This window comes from Artemia franciscana, chromosome 10 (assembly GCF_032884065.1).
Source record: "Artemia franciscana chromosome 10, ASM3288406v1, whole genome shotgun sequence".
NCBI lineage: Eukaryota > Metazoa > Arthropoda > Branchiopoda > Anostraca > Artemiidae > Artemia > Artemia franciscana.
In genome coordinates, this window is record NC_088872.1 from 26,460,640 (window position 1) to 26,477,303 (window position 16,664).

Sequence of the window (16,664 nt, forward strand, 5' to 3'; positions counted from 1 at the left end):
CTTCCCAATAACCATTACTATATGTAAACACTGGTCAAAGTTTGTAACTTGCAGCCCCTCCCCCAGGGATTGTGGGGGAGTAAGTCATCCCCAAAGACATAGTTCTTATGGTTTTCGACTATGCTGAACAAAATGGCTATCTCAAAATTTTGATCCGTTGAATTTGGGAAAAAATGAGCGTGGGAGGGGGCCTAGATGCCCTCCAATTTTTTGGTCACTTAAAAAGGGCACTAGAACTTTTCATTTCCGTTAGAATGAGCCCTCTTGCGACATTCTAGGACCACTTGGTCGATACGATGACCCCTGGGGAAAAAAAAAAAACAAAAAAAAAACAAACAAACAAATAAACACGCACCCGTGATTTGTCTTCTGGCAAAAAATACAAAATTCCACATTTTTGTAGATAGGAGCTTGAAACTACAGTAGGATTCTCTGATACGCTGAATCTGATGGTGTCATTTACGTTAAGATCCTACGACTTTTAGGGGTTGTTTCCCCCTATTTTCCTAAATAAGGCAAATTACTTTTGATGGGTAAGACTAAACTTGATGAAACTTGTATATTTAAAATTAGCATTAAAATGCGATTCTTTTGATGTAGCTATTGATATCAAAATTCAATTTTTTAGAGTTTTGGTTACTATTGAGCCGGGTCGCTCCTTACTACAGTTCGTTACCACGAACTGTTTGATAAGGCATTTTTTCCTTTGTACTCCGTTTTTGTGTGCTTTGTAATTTGTTTCGCTGGTGATTTACTCATTTTGTATACATTTTTTGTGTGTGGTCCCAAAGCTTTTGAAATACACTTATCTCTCTATCTATACTCAACTAAAAATAATGTCATTTTAAACTTGATTTTTAGTAAAGTAAGTTTTTTTTTATTCTTTTGCGTAGTTTTAGGGCACTAATTCACGAATTGAATAGGCAAAAAACAAACTGAATGTCAATGCAACTTAATCAAGAAAAGATTGCACAAAAAAGACTTTTCTAGTGTGAGACAGGGCACAGGGGATGACAATTTGGAGGGGGACATTTTCTGCAGGGTGGGGGGTTTAAACGGGGAAGGGGGAATACACCGGATACAAGTTTTATGTTTAAAATCCGCTTCACAAACAGAAACTTGACCCCCTGGTACTCCTTACATTAAAATAACAGAAAACCCTAAAACATGCTACAGTCTACCGGTACAAGGTGAAAATTCTGGGATTGTTCAGAGGAATAGGATTTAGTCAACTTGTCAATATAATTGCCTAAAAGAATTCTCACACTATGAAAGTTGAACAATTTCTATTCAGCTCCTTTTATTTCTAGTACTTATTGTTTACACTTGCTAAGAAGAAATACAGTTTTGAAGTCTTATCTTGGTAGATTAAGTAAAAAAAAAAACAAGTTTTTTAAATGAAACTAAGGAGCGACATTAAAACTTAAAACGAACAGAAATTACTCCGTATATGAAAGGGGCTTTTCCTTCTCAACGCCCCGCTCTTTACGCTAAAGTTTGACTCTTTCTCTTAACTCAACATTTTCAAAGAGTAAAAAACTTTAGCGTAAAGAGCCGGGCGTTGATTAACCGAATATTTTTTCTTCCTGAAAAGGAAAGCAATTGACATATTGACATTTGACATATCTAAATAGAATACTTCAGAGATTGGTTAATCACGTAAAATTCTGACTTTGGCGCCATTGGCACTACCTGGCATCTATATAAATAGGCTGTGAGACGACAGTGGCCACACATTGTTATAAAATTATCCGTGTTTCGTTTTGTCATTTTGCTTCCTTCATTTTTTGTCCTAAAGTAAAGGTTTTCTTAAGGTTATTTGTATCTTTTATTCATTTATTATTAACTTTTACCTAAATCCTCTGCTTAAGAGAACCCTTTTTGTTCGTAAGGATATATAAAATCAGAAACTTTCCTACCACAACGAGACTGTAAAGTAAAGGTTTTCTTAAGGTTATTTGTATCTTTTATTCATTTATTATTAACTTTTGCCTAAATCCTCTGCTTAAGAGAACCCTTTTTGTTCGTAAGGATATATAAAATCAGAAACTTTCCTTCGAGACTGTATAATTTAATATAGTTATAAACTTACTTGTGGTATTTTTTTGTCCCCCGTTATGACAGGAATACTATGGAGAAATTCAATATGTTCATATACATCAGCCGTATTAAACAGCTTACTTTATCTAGTATCATTATAATGACACTCTGTATGAAGATATTCCCAATTCTTCAATTTTAAAAGCCCCCTAAAATCACAGCAAGAAAGCCTAAATTTTGCGGTTTTAATTTTGGACACCGACTGCACTCTTTTTTTCTTTTTCTTGTCATTTACTGTTTATTCTTAATTAAGAATTCCTTTAAGGAGAACCACAGCTGCGCAAAGTCTCCGACCCCCAGCTCTTTAATATTTTATGACAGTAGAGATCGAGGCCCCTTCTTAGTCAAGCCACCATATGTAATCGAGTGGAAGACTCAAATCCTAGGGTGCCCTACCTCAAGCCAAATTAAAAAAGCAAGATGTTAGTTTCACACTAGATTTGGACATTATCTTATAACAACCCGGCCTTTCAAGTCTTTGACATTACCAAAGGGTACACAGAGCGTCTATGTTTTTATATCACTTTCTTTTATAGCCTGTCTCAGCCTCCAAGAAGAGCTCCCTTCCTCGAAGTGCCTCATCCCTAGGTGTGTTATTGGAGGGAGGAGAGTTCCTTCTTATTGGAGTCATATAAAAGGGCAAGCTAAGTTACTGAGCTCATACCCCGAGGATAGAGGATCTCTCTTTTGCTATGCTTATTTTTCTCCTACATTCTCATAGTGTCCTCCCACTCTTGGTTGGTCCTATGACCTAGAATAGAGATAAACTTTTTATTCCCGTTGTAATTGAGGAGAAAAAAGATTAAAATGCAGAGAAAAAAGAAAGCATATAGTAATTTTTCCTGGCGAGTGTTCTTAATGAATAATTTTCAATCCGAATTTCCCTTACCCTCTTGGCTAAAATTGGGGCGATAGCCTGGAAATATGATTGTTTTATATGAAAACAAAAAGGGAGAAGAAACGAGCTGGAAAAAAAGCAATGTTTTTGCTATACAAGCTGGTCAGAAAGGGATTTTCATATTTATCTGGTAAATGCGATTTTAGTAACTTTTTTGGATTTATTCCTGCATTCAAAAGTAAAATAATGGTTGGCCTGATGTGATTGTTTGTACTTTTTGCCGAAATAAGCTTACCTTAAATAATTTTGGTCCCCTTTGTGACCTGTTTCTCAGAGAGTTAATGTTGACTGTAAATCAGGCTATTATAGGCAGCTGAATGTGATTCCGGATGAAAATACAAGCTCTTCTGAATATAAGCCATCTTCTTTTCCCGGCGTATGCCATTCGTAACGATCAACACTTACCATGGGTATGACACATAAGCAGATAATATTTCTAAAATCCAAGATGGACTATATTCATTTTTGCTTTCCTCGGGAAAATGCAGATTAAGCACGAATTGGAGCAACTACGATGATAATGAGTAGGGTAAGAAAAACGCACTTGCGAAAATGTAATGATAAGAAATTTATGAGTACAACTTTACGACAAAAACAATAATATATAAAATAATGTTGTAATGAGCACTGAAAATTAAGGAGGTACCATTGTTAGTACCTGCATCACAAAAGTGCAATCCTGGACCCATACAACCAGCATAACCAATGACATGAGCAATGTAGTTTTGTTCATAAACACCCTGGAAAAGATGTGCTTGAGGACCTCTTGCATATATTGTCACATCTTCACCTCCATGACTCTCAGATGTATCAGGTGCAGTTGCGATGGGTTTGTAATTTTTGTTTTCTCGGTCATCATTAGTTATATCAACTCGAGAGCCGTTTTCTAAAGGTCGACGATATCCAGGTCCATTGGCGTAAGAAATAGTTGGCCAAGGCAGCAGATCGATATCGGAATACGATGCAATACCTTAAAGCAATTCTTAACGTTAGGACAAATTAACATTGGACTGAAATAATTTTGAACATTTTCTAGCATAAATCTTGACAATATACACTTGGAAAGAAGTACCCAAATTAAAAGACACTAAAGCCACGACAGATTCTGGGAGGCAAAAAATATTTGGTCTTAACCACGCCATCCATAGAGCATTTCAACCTTACAATGCCAAAAAATATTTTCTTCGTCTGTTTCACTAAAAGTGCCAAGAATATTTTTGTTTTAGCTTTGGCATAACAGTATTTGACTTGTAGTTAAATATTTAATGCAATGAATGATCTAAACTCAGCTAAAACAGATTTTAACATTTTTCACGAGATGATGGTTTCGGTAGTTTAACACATCAAGACCACTTCTTCATCTTGAATGCACTATAGATTAGTAGAATGGCACAAGCAAATTCAACTGAAGTCAAAAGCATACTAGTTTAGACAATTTAGGCTGTTGTTATTATGACAAGCGAAATTTATTAAAGATTTAAGGATAAAAGGAAATTGTAAAGGGGGAAATATCTTCTTTCAGTGCGCTGATAGAGTTTAAAAAATCGGCGTGCTAATAGAGTCAATAGATTTTATTGTAATTACTGTTGATAAATTACAAGCCCTCTAGCTTAAATTGGTCGTCAATTAAAACCATCTATTTTAGCATCTGGCCCTCTTTATCTTAAATCTGTTGCAAAAATAAAACACATTTGCTAAGGGAAAAAAATGGGAAATAACTAAAATATTTGCAATTTTGGAGCCAATTCGGTTCTTAATCTCTTGATAAAGTACTACTATAATTTTCCTTTCTTTTTAGTCGACTTCCTTTACATAGCTATCGAAAGCAATATATTGCTATAGATAGATAGATAAGTGCATTTCGAAAGACCATGGGCCATATACAATATGTGATTGTTCAAGACAATTTTATATTGACATGCCCACATGCACAGGCCTAGATACATGGGGGAGGAAGGAAGAGACGTATTACCCCGTACGGTTTAGGCCCTTTTTCGCCTATTTATACTTGTAGAGCATTCCCAAAGATGTAACTAACCTAAATAACTATATGAAGCGGGGGGGGGAGGGATGGAAAGGGTCAACTGACTTTACGGACTGGGTGCTTACTTTACCGACTCGATCAAAATAGAGATTTCAGTAAAATAGTGAAACTTCGCGTTGCGATTCTTTGGAATTCTGTAAAATAGAGGAAATGTAAAGGCTTTTTTCCTGGGGAGATAATCCAAAATTAAATAAAGTGCATCCTGATCCCGTTATTTTTAATATTTTGAGGGTATCCTAAGGACCAAAGTTAAGAGGAGACTTACTTCAGTTGCATACACTCGCTATAGTTAAAAAGCTGCTTTTTTGAAAAGAAAAAAAGCTTTTAGCTTTTAGCCTAGCTTTCTAGCCTAGTCAAAACTGCACAATAGCTTCAATGTCTGACTATCATTTGAAAAATTTCGTAACCCAGGGCCAAGATAACACTAAAACTGTCAAAATAAAAAAAAATAGTATATTTACATTTAGCAGTCTTGGCTTGCATTCAACAACGATGTCATTTCTAGTGTATCGATTAGCAACGTATTAGTCACCAACAAAATTTAATTTTTGATTTTAACGATTTTACTGGTGTCACATAGCTAATACATTTCAAAGTGCAACATTATATAACTTTATTATTTTTATTGATGTATTTTTGTTTTGCAAGCAAATAGTATGCATTACACAGACGCCATAAACAAACAAGAGCTAAGAGCTCATTTGGCACTTGTGACGAGGTCGGAAGATCCAAGAGCTCATATGGCATGAGCTCTAGAAAAATTCTAAGAATCAATAGATTAATTTAAAAGGAAAATCAGAGGCTTAATGCCGGTCGGGATTTAAAATAAGAGCTCTGAGACACGAGGTCCTTCTAAATATCAAAATTCATTAAGATCCGATCACCCACTCGTAAGTTAAAAATACCTCACTTTTTTCTAATTTTTCCTCTCCCTTCAGCCCCCCAGATGGTCAAATCGGGGAAAATAACTTTATCAAGTCAATTTGTGCAGGTCCCTGACACGCCTACCAATTCATATCGTCCAGAAGCACCACACTCACCAACGCGCTGGACCCCCCCTAACTCCCCCAAAGAGAGCGGATCCATTTGAATTATATCAATCACGTGTCTAGAAATTGTGCTTATTCTTCCCATCACGTTTCATCACGATCTTTCCACTCTAATCGTTTTCCAAGATTTCTGTTTCCCCCCTCCAACCCCTATGTCCTCGGATCCAATTCGAATTAAAAATAGAGCATCTGAGATATAAGATCTTTATATATATCAAGTGTCATTAAGATCTGATCGCCTATTCGTAAGATAAAGATACCTCGATTTTCACTTTTTCCAAGATTTCCGATTTCCCCCTGCAACTCCCCCACATTTCACCGGGTCTGGTCAGAATTTAAAATGAGAGTTCTAAAGCTCAAGATCCTTCCAAATATCAAATTTCATTAAGAACTAATCACCCGTTCGTAAGTTACAAATACCTCATTTTTCTAATTTTTCCGAATTACTCCCCCCCCAAACCTCCCAAAGAGAACGGATCCGGCCCGGTTATGTCAGTAACCTATCTTGGACTTGTGCTTATTCTTCCCATCAAGTTTCATCCTGAGTTCTCCGCTTTAAGCGTTTTTCAAGATTTCCGCCCTCCCCCCCAACGCCCCCCAATGACACTGGATCTCCGGTCAGGATTTAAAAGAAGAGATCTGAGTTGCGAGGCCATTCTAAATATGAAATTTCATTAAGGTCCGATAACTCTTTCGTAAGTTAAAAATACTTAATTTTTTTCTATTTTTTCAGAATTAAGCCTCCCCCCAACTCCCCCATAGAGAGCAAATCTGTTCCGGTTATATCAATCACGTATCTGGAACTTCTGCTTATTTTTTCCACCAAATTTCATCCCGATCCCTCCACTCTAAGCGTTTTCCAAGATTTTAGGCTCCCCCCAACTCTCCCCAATGTCACCGGATTCGGTCGGGATTCAAAATAAAAGCTCTGAAACACAATATCAATCTAAATATCAAATTTCATTAAGATCCGATCACCCGTTCGCAAGTTAAAAATACTTCGATTTTTTCTAATTTTTCCGAATTAACGGTCCCGTCACTCCCCCAGATGGTCGAATCGGGGAAACGACTATTTCAAATTTAATCTAGTCCCATCCCTGATACACCTGTCAAATTTAATTGTCCTAGCTTATCTGGGAGTGCCTACACTTGCAAAACCGCGACAGACCAACAGACAGACCGACAAAATTTGCGATCGTTAAATGTCACATGGTGAATACCAAGTGCCATAAAAAGCGTCACTATCACACGACCAAACAGCGCAAAGTAATTATCCTGTTTTGTAAATTTTCCCATCTAATAAATGTTTTTCTTCTAACATACGTTTTAAAGATAGCAGAATAATGAAAGCCAAAGAGCATAGTATGATCCAGTAAATATTCAATGAGGTTTTAAAGAATATTAAGGAATTATTCGGTATTCGACTCAAGAGTTAAACAGTTTTTTTTCGACTTTTAGTATTAATGTTTGAATCAAATTTAGATTTTTTTACACAAAATACAAGTCCCCAGATAATCATACATTCTAAAATACCTAAGGCATTAGATTAAGGTTTTTTATTGCTTTTCTCGACTAAGTCATAATAAACCGAGTAGGCAAGCTAAGCAAAATATCAGTAAAAATGTCTAGCCTGCACAGAATATTGCCAAAAATAAGGCTCCTTCATGTTTTAGCAAATTTTTAACTCAGTAGGATATCTGTTTTCTCTTACAAAGTTTAACAGTCAGAAAGGGGAAGAAATAGGCATTGAGTTAAGATCAGTTCTTTGGCAGTCGACTCTGAAATCTAAAGATAAACCCAAAACTATTTCGTAATTAAAAAAAAATGAATAATAACTATTCATGCGGCAAACACAACGGGTTGTTCCCACAATCAGGTAAATAGAGTAAACAAACCTAAAAATATGAGGTAGCGTGGCCCTAGTTTTTTCATTACTGTAGCATACACGTCCCAACGGGGCTTTATTGCTAATATTCTTAGCATTTTTATTTATCTATTTATTTTTATTATCACTTTACGCATGACTGGGTGGTGTTAGGGTGCCAGGCTGATACACAAATTTTTTTCTTAGATGAGAATTTTTTTTATCTTATAGTTTATTGTGTCATGAATGCCCGATTTGTTTGTATGTTAAACTTGTCCGTTTAACTGTGCTTTTTCATACCCTACTTTACGATTTCTTTTCTCTGATGGGTTCTTTTCTTTTATACTTATCTGAAAATACAAGAACCTGAACCTGAATTATTATTAAACTTAGAAAAAGAGCATAATTCGACAAATTTTTTAAATTTTAATTGAAAAAATCACGAAACCAATATCTATGTGCATCTCAATATACAAAGTGACAGAATAATATATTTTACAAAGAAAAACTCAACAACTGTGCCATGATTGTTGAGCTTTTTAATTAGAGTGATGGTTTTCCCAAATAGACCCAATAAAATGTAACTGAGTTGAAGATCACAAAATTGCTTTCATACCAAAACACCGAAAATTTAGCTTTTAAAATATGTTCATGATGTTTTTGACATCCTCCTATCATGCCAAAATCTCCGTCATTTTTTTTTTATTTAAAGTTTACCAGCATTTTGAAACTAGGAACTTTGTGCACCACTCATTAATATTTTCCAATTTCACCTTTGTTTGATTTCCATTTTCCAATAATAAGTTCAGGGGAATTCGTTGACTTTTGCAGCTGAACTTTTGTTGACAAATACATGAGCCTAAAGTTATTAGTTCATGCAACCTGATCCAATACTGCTAAACTTCTAAATTTGAATAAATGTGTGTACCTGCTTAGACAACACACTATACACTTTTTCAAATAAACACGTGTCTAATTCTCAAAAGTTAAGAAAACTTTGCCTACTCTACACAAACTATGATTACTTCTCTGATCGCTGTTATTATCAGGTCGTAGGCATGCTCCCAGGTGGAAAATTCCCTCCTGCAGATAATCCCCCTGAAAATTCACTCCTGCGGAGAAATCCCCCCTTCGGACCCCCCCCCCCCTATGCGAAATTGAGCAGCCGAAGAGAAAGCATGACAAATAAAAGTAATGAAGAATAGAAGGAATTTTGAAACATTCTACCTATGTTCCAAATACAAGCTGAATATAGGGTGTAGAATTTTAAAAAGTATTTAATTTCACATTCTCATTTATTTTGATTTTTTATCATGTTTTTGGGGGTACAGTTATCATAGCAGGGTGAGATAAATGTTAAAGAGATTAACTTGAAAATAGGACATTAGTAGCAACTGTAGAAGAGCTGCCTTACGATAAAAGTGCACAGAGATAACAGGCTGGGACTAAAAAATACAAGTAATTATTCCCGTCGACTTGGTTTGGTACCGACCAGAGACGTCACAGGGCAAAATATTTTGGGGGGGACAATGGATTTTAGCGACTGGCTGGTCATCTTTACCGACTGAATTGGTTGATATTCCTATGAAATTTACTTCATTTTTGTTCTCTACCTACTGAGACTGATCTTCTTTGATTTATTTTACGTCATATATTTCCATTAGACCATTCGCCTTAATAAAAAAGAAAAAGAAAAAAATCTCCCACCCCCATACGTAAGATCCCTGCCAACAACTATAATACATGATACCAGTTCACCCCCCTGCGATCGGGAATGTGTCCACTAGGCAAAGATCAGAAACTTTTCTCGTCTGAAGTACCTATAAGGGGCATTTTTCTAATCTAATTTAAATAATAATGATCCAAAATCTTGAGTCACAACAAACATATTTAAAATTGACAGAGTTCATAATTCCAAATAATTACACAATAGTTTAAATAAAGAAAGTTTTCAAAAAGTCATCCAGCCCTGTTCACGAAAAGTATTCCGCATTTTCGGCTAGGCGTGCATCAGAAAGTTTTCCTGTCCGAAGTGCCTTTACTTTAAGGACTAGGTGAACTTTCAGGAACGAATGCGTAACCATACGGCATTATTTGTTCTGAAGCTAGGAAGTTCATATATAGTTTTTTGATAATTTGAAATCAATTGGCTATCTTAGAATTTTAACTATCAGCCATGTGGCAAAATCGTAATTTGGCACCAAAAAAGGCAAAAAACGCCACTTTTCCGTGTCATAATCTTGTTGTTCCCTTTGAAGAAGCTCTAGCTTTCTATGTCTTTCTATGTCAAATGAACACTTTTTCGATCTTCTAGGACGATAGGTTCGGTACGATCAATTAGCCATATTGGACACATAAATCCGACAACAAAAAACACGCATCCATGATTTTTCTTCTGTGAAAAAAGAAAAATGCATAATTTCACATTTTTGTAGACAGGAGCTTGAAACTTCCACAGTAGGGCTATCCTGAATCAATATACTAATCTAACGGTTCGATTTTCATTAAGATCACTTGTCCTTTTGGAAATGTTGTCCCCGTTTTTTGAAAATCCGGCAAACTTTCTCAGGCTCGTAGCGGTTGATGTGTAAAATTAAAATAATGAACTTTGTATGCTTGGAATCAGTATTAAAATTCAGTTCTTTTCATGCATTATTGTTATCAAAATTCCTAATTTAGAGCCTGGTTTACTATTGGCCTGAGTCACTCCTTACTTACAGTTTTTTTTTTTTTTTTACCACGAACTGAGTGATCCTACACCATATATTCTACCAGTACTTCGGAATGTAGGTAGAATATCCCAAACCCCCTTCTTTTATCTATTCTTTTTATTTGTCTTAATTCCCCTTTGGTTGTACAATTTTACATATGGGGAGAATTTCCCAGGGTATTTTTTACAGGGGTAATTTTCTATAGGGGAATAAAATGGGGGGACATTCCGTAGGGGAATTTTTCGTGTACGCCGAATTTTCATAATTGTTATGAAACAGAAGCCAGTTGGATTATTATCCCAGTACTGGATTATTATTTATTTTTGTTTGTGTGGAAATTTGCGTTATGAATTGAACTGCTTTATTTCAATTCAATTTATATAGCAATAAAAATTGCTTTCCGTCACTATAATTGAAGCAAGAGTCAAACTTTGTTAATTTAAATGCCCTGAATTAAAAAAAAGGTATACCAATAGCAGTTTTCTGTGTGCTGGTCACGATCATGGGCAACTTGAATTCCACCAACAAGTAAAAGTAAAAAAGAAAGTAGGAATAATGAACCATTGAATAAAGTTTAACTATTATAAATTACTCATCAGCGTGGTTCGAATCCAACAATTCCTTTTTGCTAGGTATCTCAGGACCAAGATATAACAAAAAAAGGTACCAAAAGTCAATATAAACCGGTAAGACTACATTTATTGTTGACCTATTGTTGATTGACCTATTGTTGATGACATATTGTATGATTGACTACATTGTTGTTAATCTAGTGAAGTGTTGACTTTATCACTTTCTCCGATGTGTAGTACAACAATATTCCACGACGAACTAGAGTATAAACACTCTACTAGCGAGTAAGAAGTCAATAACAAGAATCTGACTCATATATGACATTTTACATAAATATGTTATTTAAAAATTGCTGTTTTAACGTTAGAAAATATACTATGGTATGAGGGAAAGAACAATCCAAAAATATACCAAAAATTGAGTTTCCTCTTTCGGGATAGCCATTGATAGTCATGGTATGCGAGTGATCAGCAGTTACAATAATCAACGTATCTTGTTCATTCGTTTTAGTGGATGCATAAATAACTGCCTTTTCAAATTCAAGTAGTTCCTCAAACGCAGCCTTTGCTCTTCCATCATGATGAGCTTGGTCAATCCTTCCACCTTTAAAAAGAAGAAAAATAAAGCAGGTTTCTATCTCTTGAAGTGTTAAATAAGAGAGGAAAAATGTATTCAATAGCAGGTAAGGAGTTTACTCACAGACGGGGTGAGAAGTAATTTCCAAGGATAATTTTTAATTGCAGAAGAGTCTAATTGCTGGGAAGGTGTACCTTTCTCATAACACCTCTGGAGTGATGAAGCTTGACTGAGAAAAAACAACAATTTTTAGCTTTGTCAAAGAGAGGCATTCTTGGGCAAAATGTTATTGGAAACGAGAGTTCTTTTTTAGTTCAAAAAACTAATTTTGTTACTTTCCGTAAAATGAAAAAATCTATTTTTTTATAGTTAATATATTGACTCATTTTTTGTTTTCAGGATTCTTAGTAAAATAGTATTGTTTATTTGATTTAGCTGTTTTTTATGAAGCAAAAGATGACTACTAGACAAAACATTACAAGATTTAACAGTTTTGCAGCTTTCTGCAGGGGTGTTAGCTACCCAATCTGTTGCTGGTTAATCTATAACACTTATTACTACTAGTAGTATAGTATAGGGGGGTTCTGCTGCACTTATCAACTCCATTAAATTTACCCCTTTTCAAACCAACATAAGCGATTTACAAAGGAAAAATCTACATTTTCAAGCATTTCCCAACATAAGTTTTACCATCAAAACAAGTGATGTGACAAAATAAAAATCTTTAAAAATATAAGAAATGGATATGATTTTTTAAATGTTTTTTTTTTATACAGTAGTACAGGTTATTAGAATTATTAAATATAGAAGTATTATTAATATACAAAACACCATATTTTTGATAATTTTCTATACTACTTCTTCGATTTTCAATTTAATTATAAGATCGATATCTAAATAATCTATATCATCTTTATTTTTACTTTCGATAACCTTTAAGTCATAGCTTTATCTTATTTTTAAAAATTCTTTTCAAGACTAGCTGCTTAAGAACCAATATCTAAATCTTCTTTCCTAATAGTTCGATTACATTTATTTTCCATTCTCATTTAGCTTAATAGTTTCTCAGTTTATTAATTCATAGTCTTATTAAACAAAGTTTTTGAATCGGAAATTATTTGCATAATAAAACGATTTCTGTCTAACTTTTAACAAGTCTCCGATGGCAAAAATGGCTAGAGCACTTGACTCCGAAGAGGCAGGTCTCAGGTTCAATATTGGAAGCCTGCAACATTTTTAGTCATTCTATATGTCAAATAAAAACACAAAAACATTGCAAAAACTATTGGAACAGGTCATCATGGTCCAGTTGGTAACGCGAATGTTCTGATCCCTTAGTGGCAATTCAGTGCAGTTTGACTTTCACTACTCCCTTGGTAGCAGTTGATGATGTTGATTAGATCTTGCCTGATTAAATTATACAATGTTGGGTTAATGAATATAATTTTCTAGATTTCACGTGCCGGTAATTTAAGCTAGGAAAGGAGAACTTATTAAAATAACTTACAAATAAAAAAGTTCCGAACTTATTTTGAGCCCAAATAATTTTTTCAAAATTTTCTCTTATGTTTTGGGTCCCCTGGGTGTTACATCCTTCATAAATTGCACCTCTATCAGAATCAAAAAGTTATTGGATTACACCCTTTTTTACAAATATTTTTTACGAAATATTCTTATGAAAAGGAAAGTTTTAATTTCACGGATCTGATCTTTCTAGAATGAAAACTGTCTCGGTTTCTTATTTTGCAATTCTTCTTTCATCAAGTATAAAGCCTCTCATAACATGAACACTCGTTTAATACTTTTGAAACACCTCAACTGTGTTGCATTTTCAGGTTTTGCCCACTAAAATTATACATTTTCTTATACTTTTTATGCCTTTTCTACGCTCTTTATGTCTTCATTTTCTCTGTAGGTCAGAAACTGCATGAAGCTTTTTCACTTTTACGCCGTATAGGTAGCCTTCATATTGACAATGCTTGAAAGCAAAAATTTATTCCATTTCTTTCCTTCATGAGCTTCATAGTCAACATTAGACAGGTTTCATCTTCTGAGCAACACTGAAAGGACTGTTTATTCTTTTAGTATCAAAGTGTTTGCATCCATTCTTTATCCATTCTTTTTCCAGTTTTCATCCATTCTTGAAGGTTGTATACTCAATACTGGGATTTTAGCAGCCAACAAGCAATGTATCAGCTAAACTGATTTTCGAGGAGATCGTTTACACTAAGAGGAGTGTCATGAATATAATCGTAATGAGTAACGTAAAATTACTTTTAGCAGTTACAATTATTCTCAAACTCAAAAATCAAGCTTGGTGAAGCTAAATGATTATAACTGTAGAAAATTTTCTTCAAGTTCTAGATTCAATAATGCTTACCAGGGATGGCTTTCAATGAATATCTTTTTTTTAACCAGTTGTTAAAATTGAAATTTCATAAAAGCAGTACAATCATTGCACAACATATATCTAATTAACATATAGTACACAAAAGAACATTTTAAACTCTTTTTAAAAGAATTTTGTACACATTTGCTTGACTTCTTCACCTTCCACTGTCCTAGTGAATGATATAGATGGAAAGGTCAATCTTCTTTATTACTCTTGATTATTAAGAATAATTGTTTCTTCGGGAGTTCAATGACATCAGCAATGACTTTCGTAGTTCAAAGATGACTTTCGTAATTATTAAAAATTCAAAGATGTTAGCCACCCAAGTTCTTTTGAAGGACGTTCTGGTTGGTTAACCGTGACCAAGATTGAATTAAGCAAACTTTGGTTTTTCTTCGATCTAGGTTAAAAGGTTAGCCTACGTAAATCGTTGTTCTGAATTGCTGTAGATTTAACTGATTGCAAGAAATTAGTAAAAGTCTAAACCTTTAAAGTTGCAAAATCTTACTGTAAATGGGATTTAAGCAGAAGCGTCGTTTGGAGGGTGGGGGGCCAGGGGGGTAGTTACCCCCAATAGTTTGAAAAAAATACTATACAGCCCATGCCCCTTGACCATTCAGATATGAACCCCTCTTACCTCCCCCCCTCACAATAAATATGCTGGATATTCACCCATGGCATTATGAGTGTCCCTCTGGTAAGTTAAAATTTATTTTGGTAAAATATCCTTGTCAATACTGAGCTGCAATGGAGCTGACAGGCAGCACTGATGAGATTAAGAAATCAAAATGATATAAACATTTACCTTCAACGAGCAAAACAAAACCATTTGGCTCTCTGGACAATATGTCAATTGCTGCTTGTGTCATTTCTTCTAAGCTTGGTTCGTCCATTTCCCCCTTGTCAATTGAATACTCTAAATGACTACGTGAAAATAAACCAAGAAGGTAATCAGTAGACTGTGTATTTACGTTCAATAATTCTGTTCGGTTTCTTACATAGGTGTATCTGACACCTTCAGCTTCCCTCATCTCCTCCCATAAAGAGGTCAAATCAACTTCATCATTCCTTGAGCCACCTTCACTCGCAGGGATAAAGGCACGTCTTCCACCGCCTAATATTACCTGTAAAAAAAAGAGATGTGAATAAACGGAGAAATTCTGGTATCAAACAGTTCGTGATAACGAACTGCAAACTCTAAGAAACAGAGTCTTGATAACAATAGACACATCAAAGGAATCGGATTTCGATGAAACTACGTGAAATTCATCAAATTTTATGATACCCATCCTAAATTACCAGCCTGAGAAAATTTGCCCAATTTTTGAAAAGAGGGGGAACACCCCCAAAATATCAGGTGATCTTAATGAAAATCACTTTATCAGATACAGCATACAAAGAACCCTAATGTAGAGGTTTCAAGATTCTATGTAAGAAAAATGTGGAATTTTGCATTTTTACCCAGAAGAAAGATCACGGATGCGAATTTATTTGATTGTTTCTTTTCCAGGGGTGATCATGTCGAAAATTTCAGTGCTGTTTATTGTGTGCATGTGTGTCCGTATGATTGTGTGTGCTTGTGTCTGTGCATGTGTGAGTGTGCATGTGCGTTTGTGTATTTGTGCTTGTATGTGTGCGTGTGTGTGCGTGTATTTGTGTGTGTGCGTGTGTGTATGTGTATTTGTGCGTGTATATGTGTTTGTGTGTGTGTGTGTATGTGTGTGTGTGTGTGTGTATTTATGTGTGTGTGTGTATGTGTGTGTGTGTGTGCGTGTGTGTGTTTGTATATATATATATATATATATATATATATATATATATATATATATATATATATATATATATATATATATATATATATATATATATATATATATATATATATATATATATATATATATACAAACACACACACGCACACATACATACACACACATACATACACACACACATACACACACACACACACACACAGACACACACAACAACAACAACGACAACAACAAGAACAAACTAGAATGGTACGAGAAACTACTAAAATACTGTTTTGGAGAGGTGAGTGAGTATAATATATTTCATAATAATCATCAAGTGGACTTGCGCTCTTATATCGAAAAAGATCCAGATTAGCCCAATAAATTCTTGAAAGAATGTTTTGGAGATGCGAATGTGACTCCCCCCAATATTTCAATGAACATCATCCCAGCTTAGCCGGGTACCTTTGAATAAAATGATTTTGCTAGGGCTGAACATTTCTGTCCCGGGACTCTTGAAGATATGCTGAGTGAGATGGGTGATTTCAAACTGTACTCCGACCCTCTTATAGATATTGATATAGAAAAAGGACAGAGTGGTAGTAGTGCAGTAGAGGAAACCTCTGCAACGCCCACTGTATTGCCAGACTTTAATTTGTCAAACTCTGCCTTGTACAATACATATTGTTTATACGGCCGTATT

The 16,664-nt window shown here is 34.9% G+C and overlaps 1 protein-coding gene across 1 annotated transcript in view; it reads right to left on the reverse strand.

The window, feature by feature from the left end:
* Nucleotides 1-3,539: 3,539 nt before the first annotated feature.
* Nucleotides 3,540-16,664, reverse strand: part of LOC136031994 (alkaline phosphatase-like) — a 51,324-nt gene continuing 38,199 nt past the window's right edge. Inside the window, exons 7-9 of the mRNA XM_065712057.1 lie at nucleotides 15,013-15,331; nucleotides 11,651-11,842; nucleotides 3,540-3,968 (exon numbers count right to left, since the gene is read on the reverse strand). Coding sequence (XP_065568129.1) covers nucleotides 3,568-3,968; nucleotides 11,651-11,842; nucleotides 15,013-15,331 — 912 coding nt within the window. The 3' untranslated portion in view covers nucleotides 3,540-3,567. The remainder of the gene's footprint in view (nucleotides 3,969-11,650; nucleotides 11,843-15,012; nucleotides 15,332-16,664) is intronic.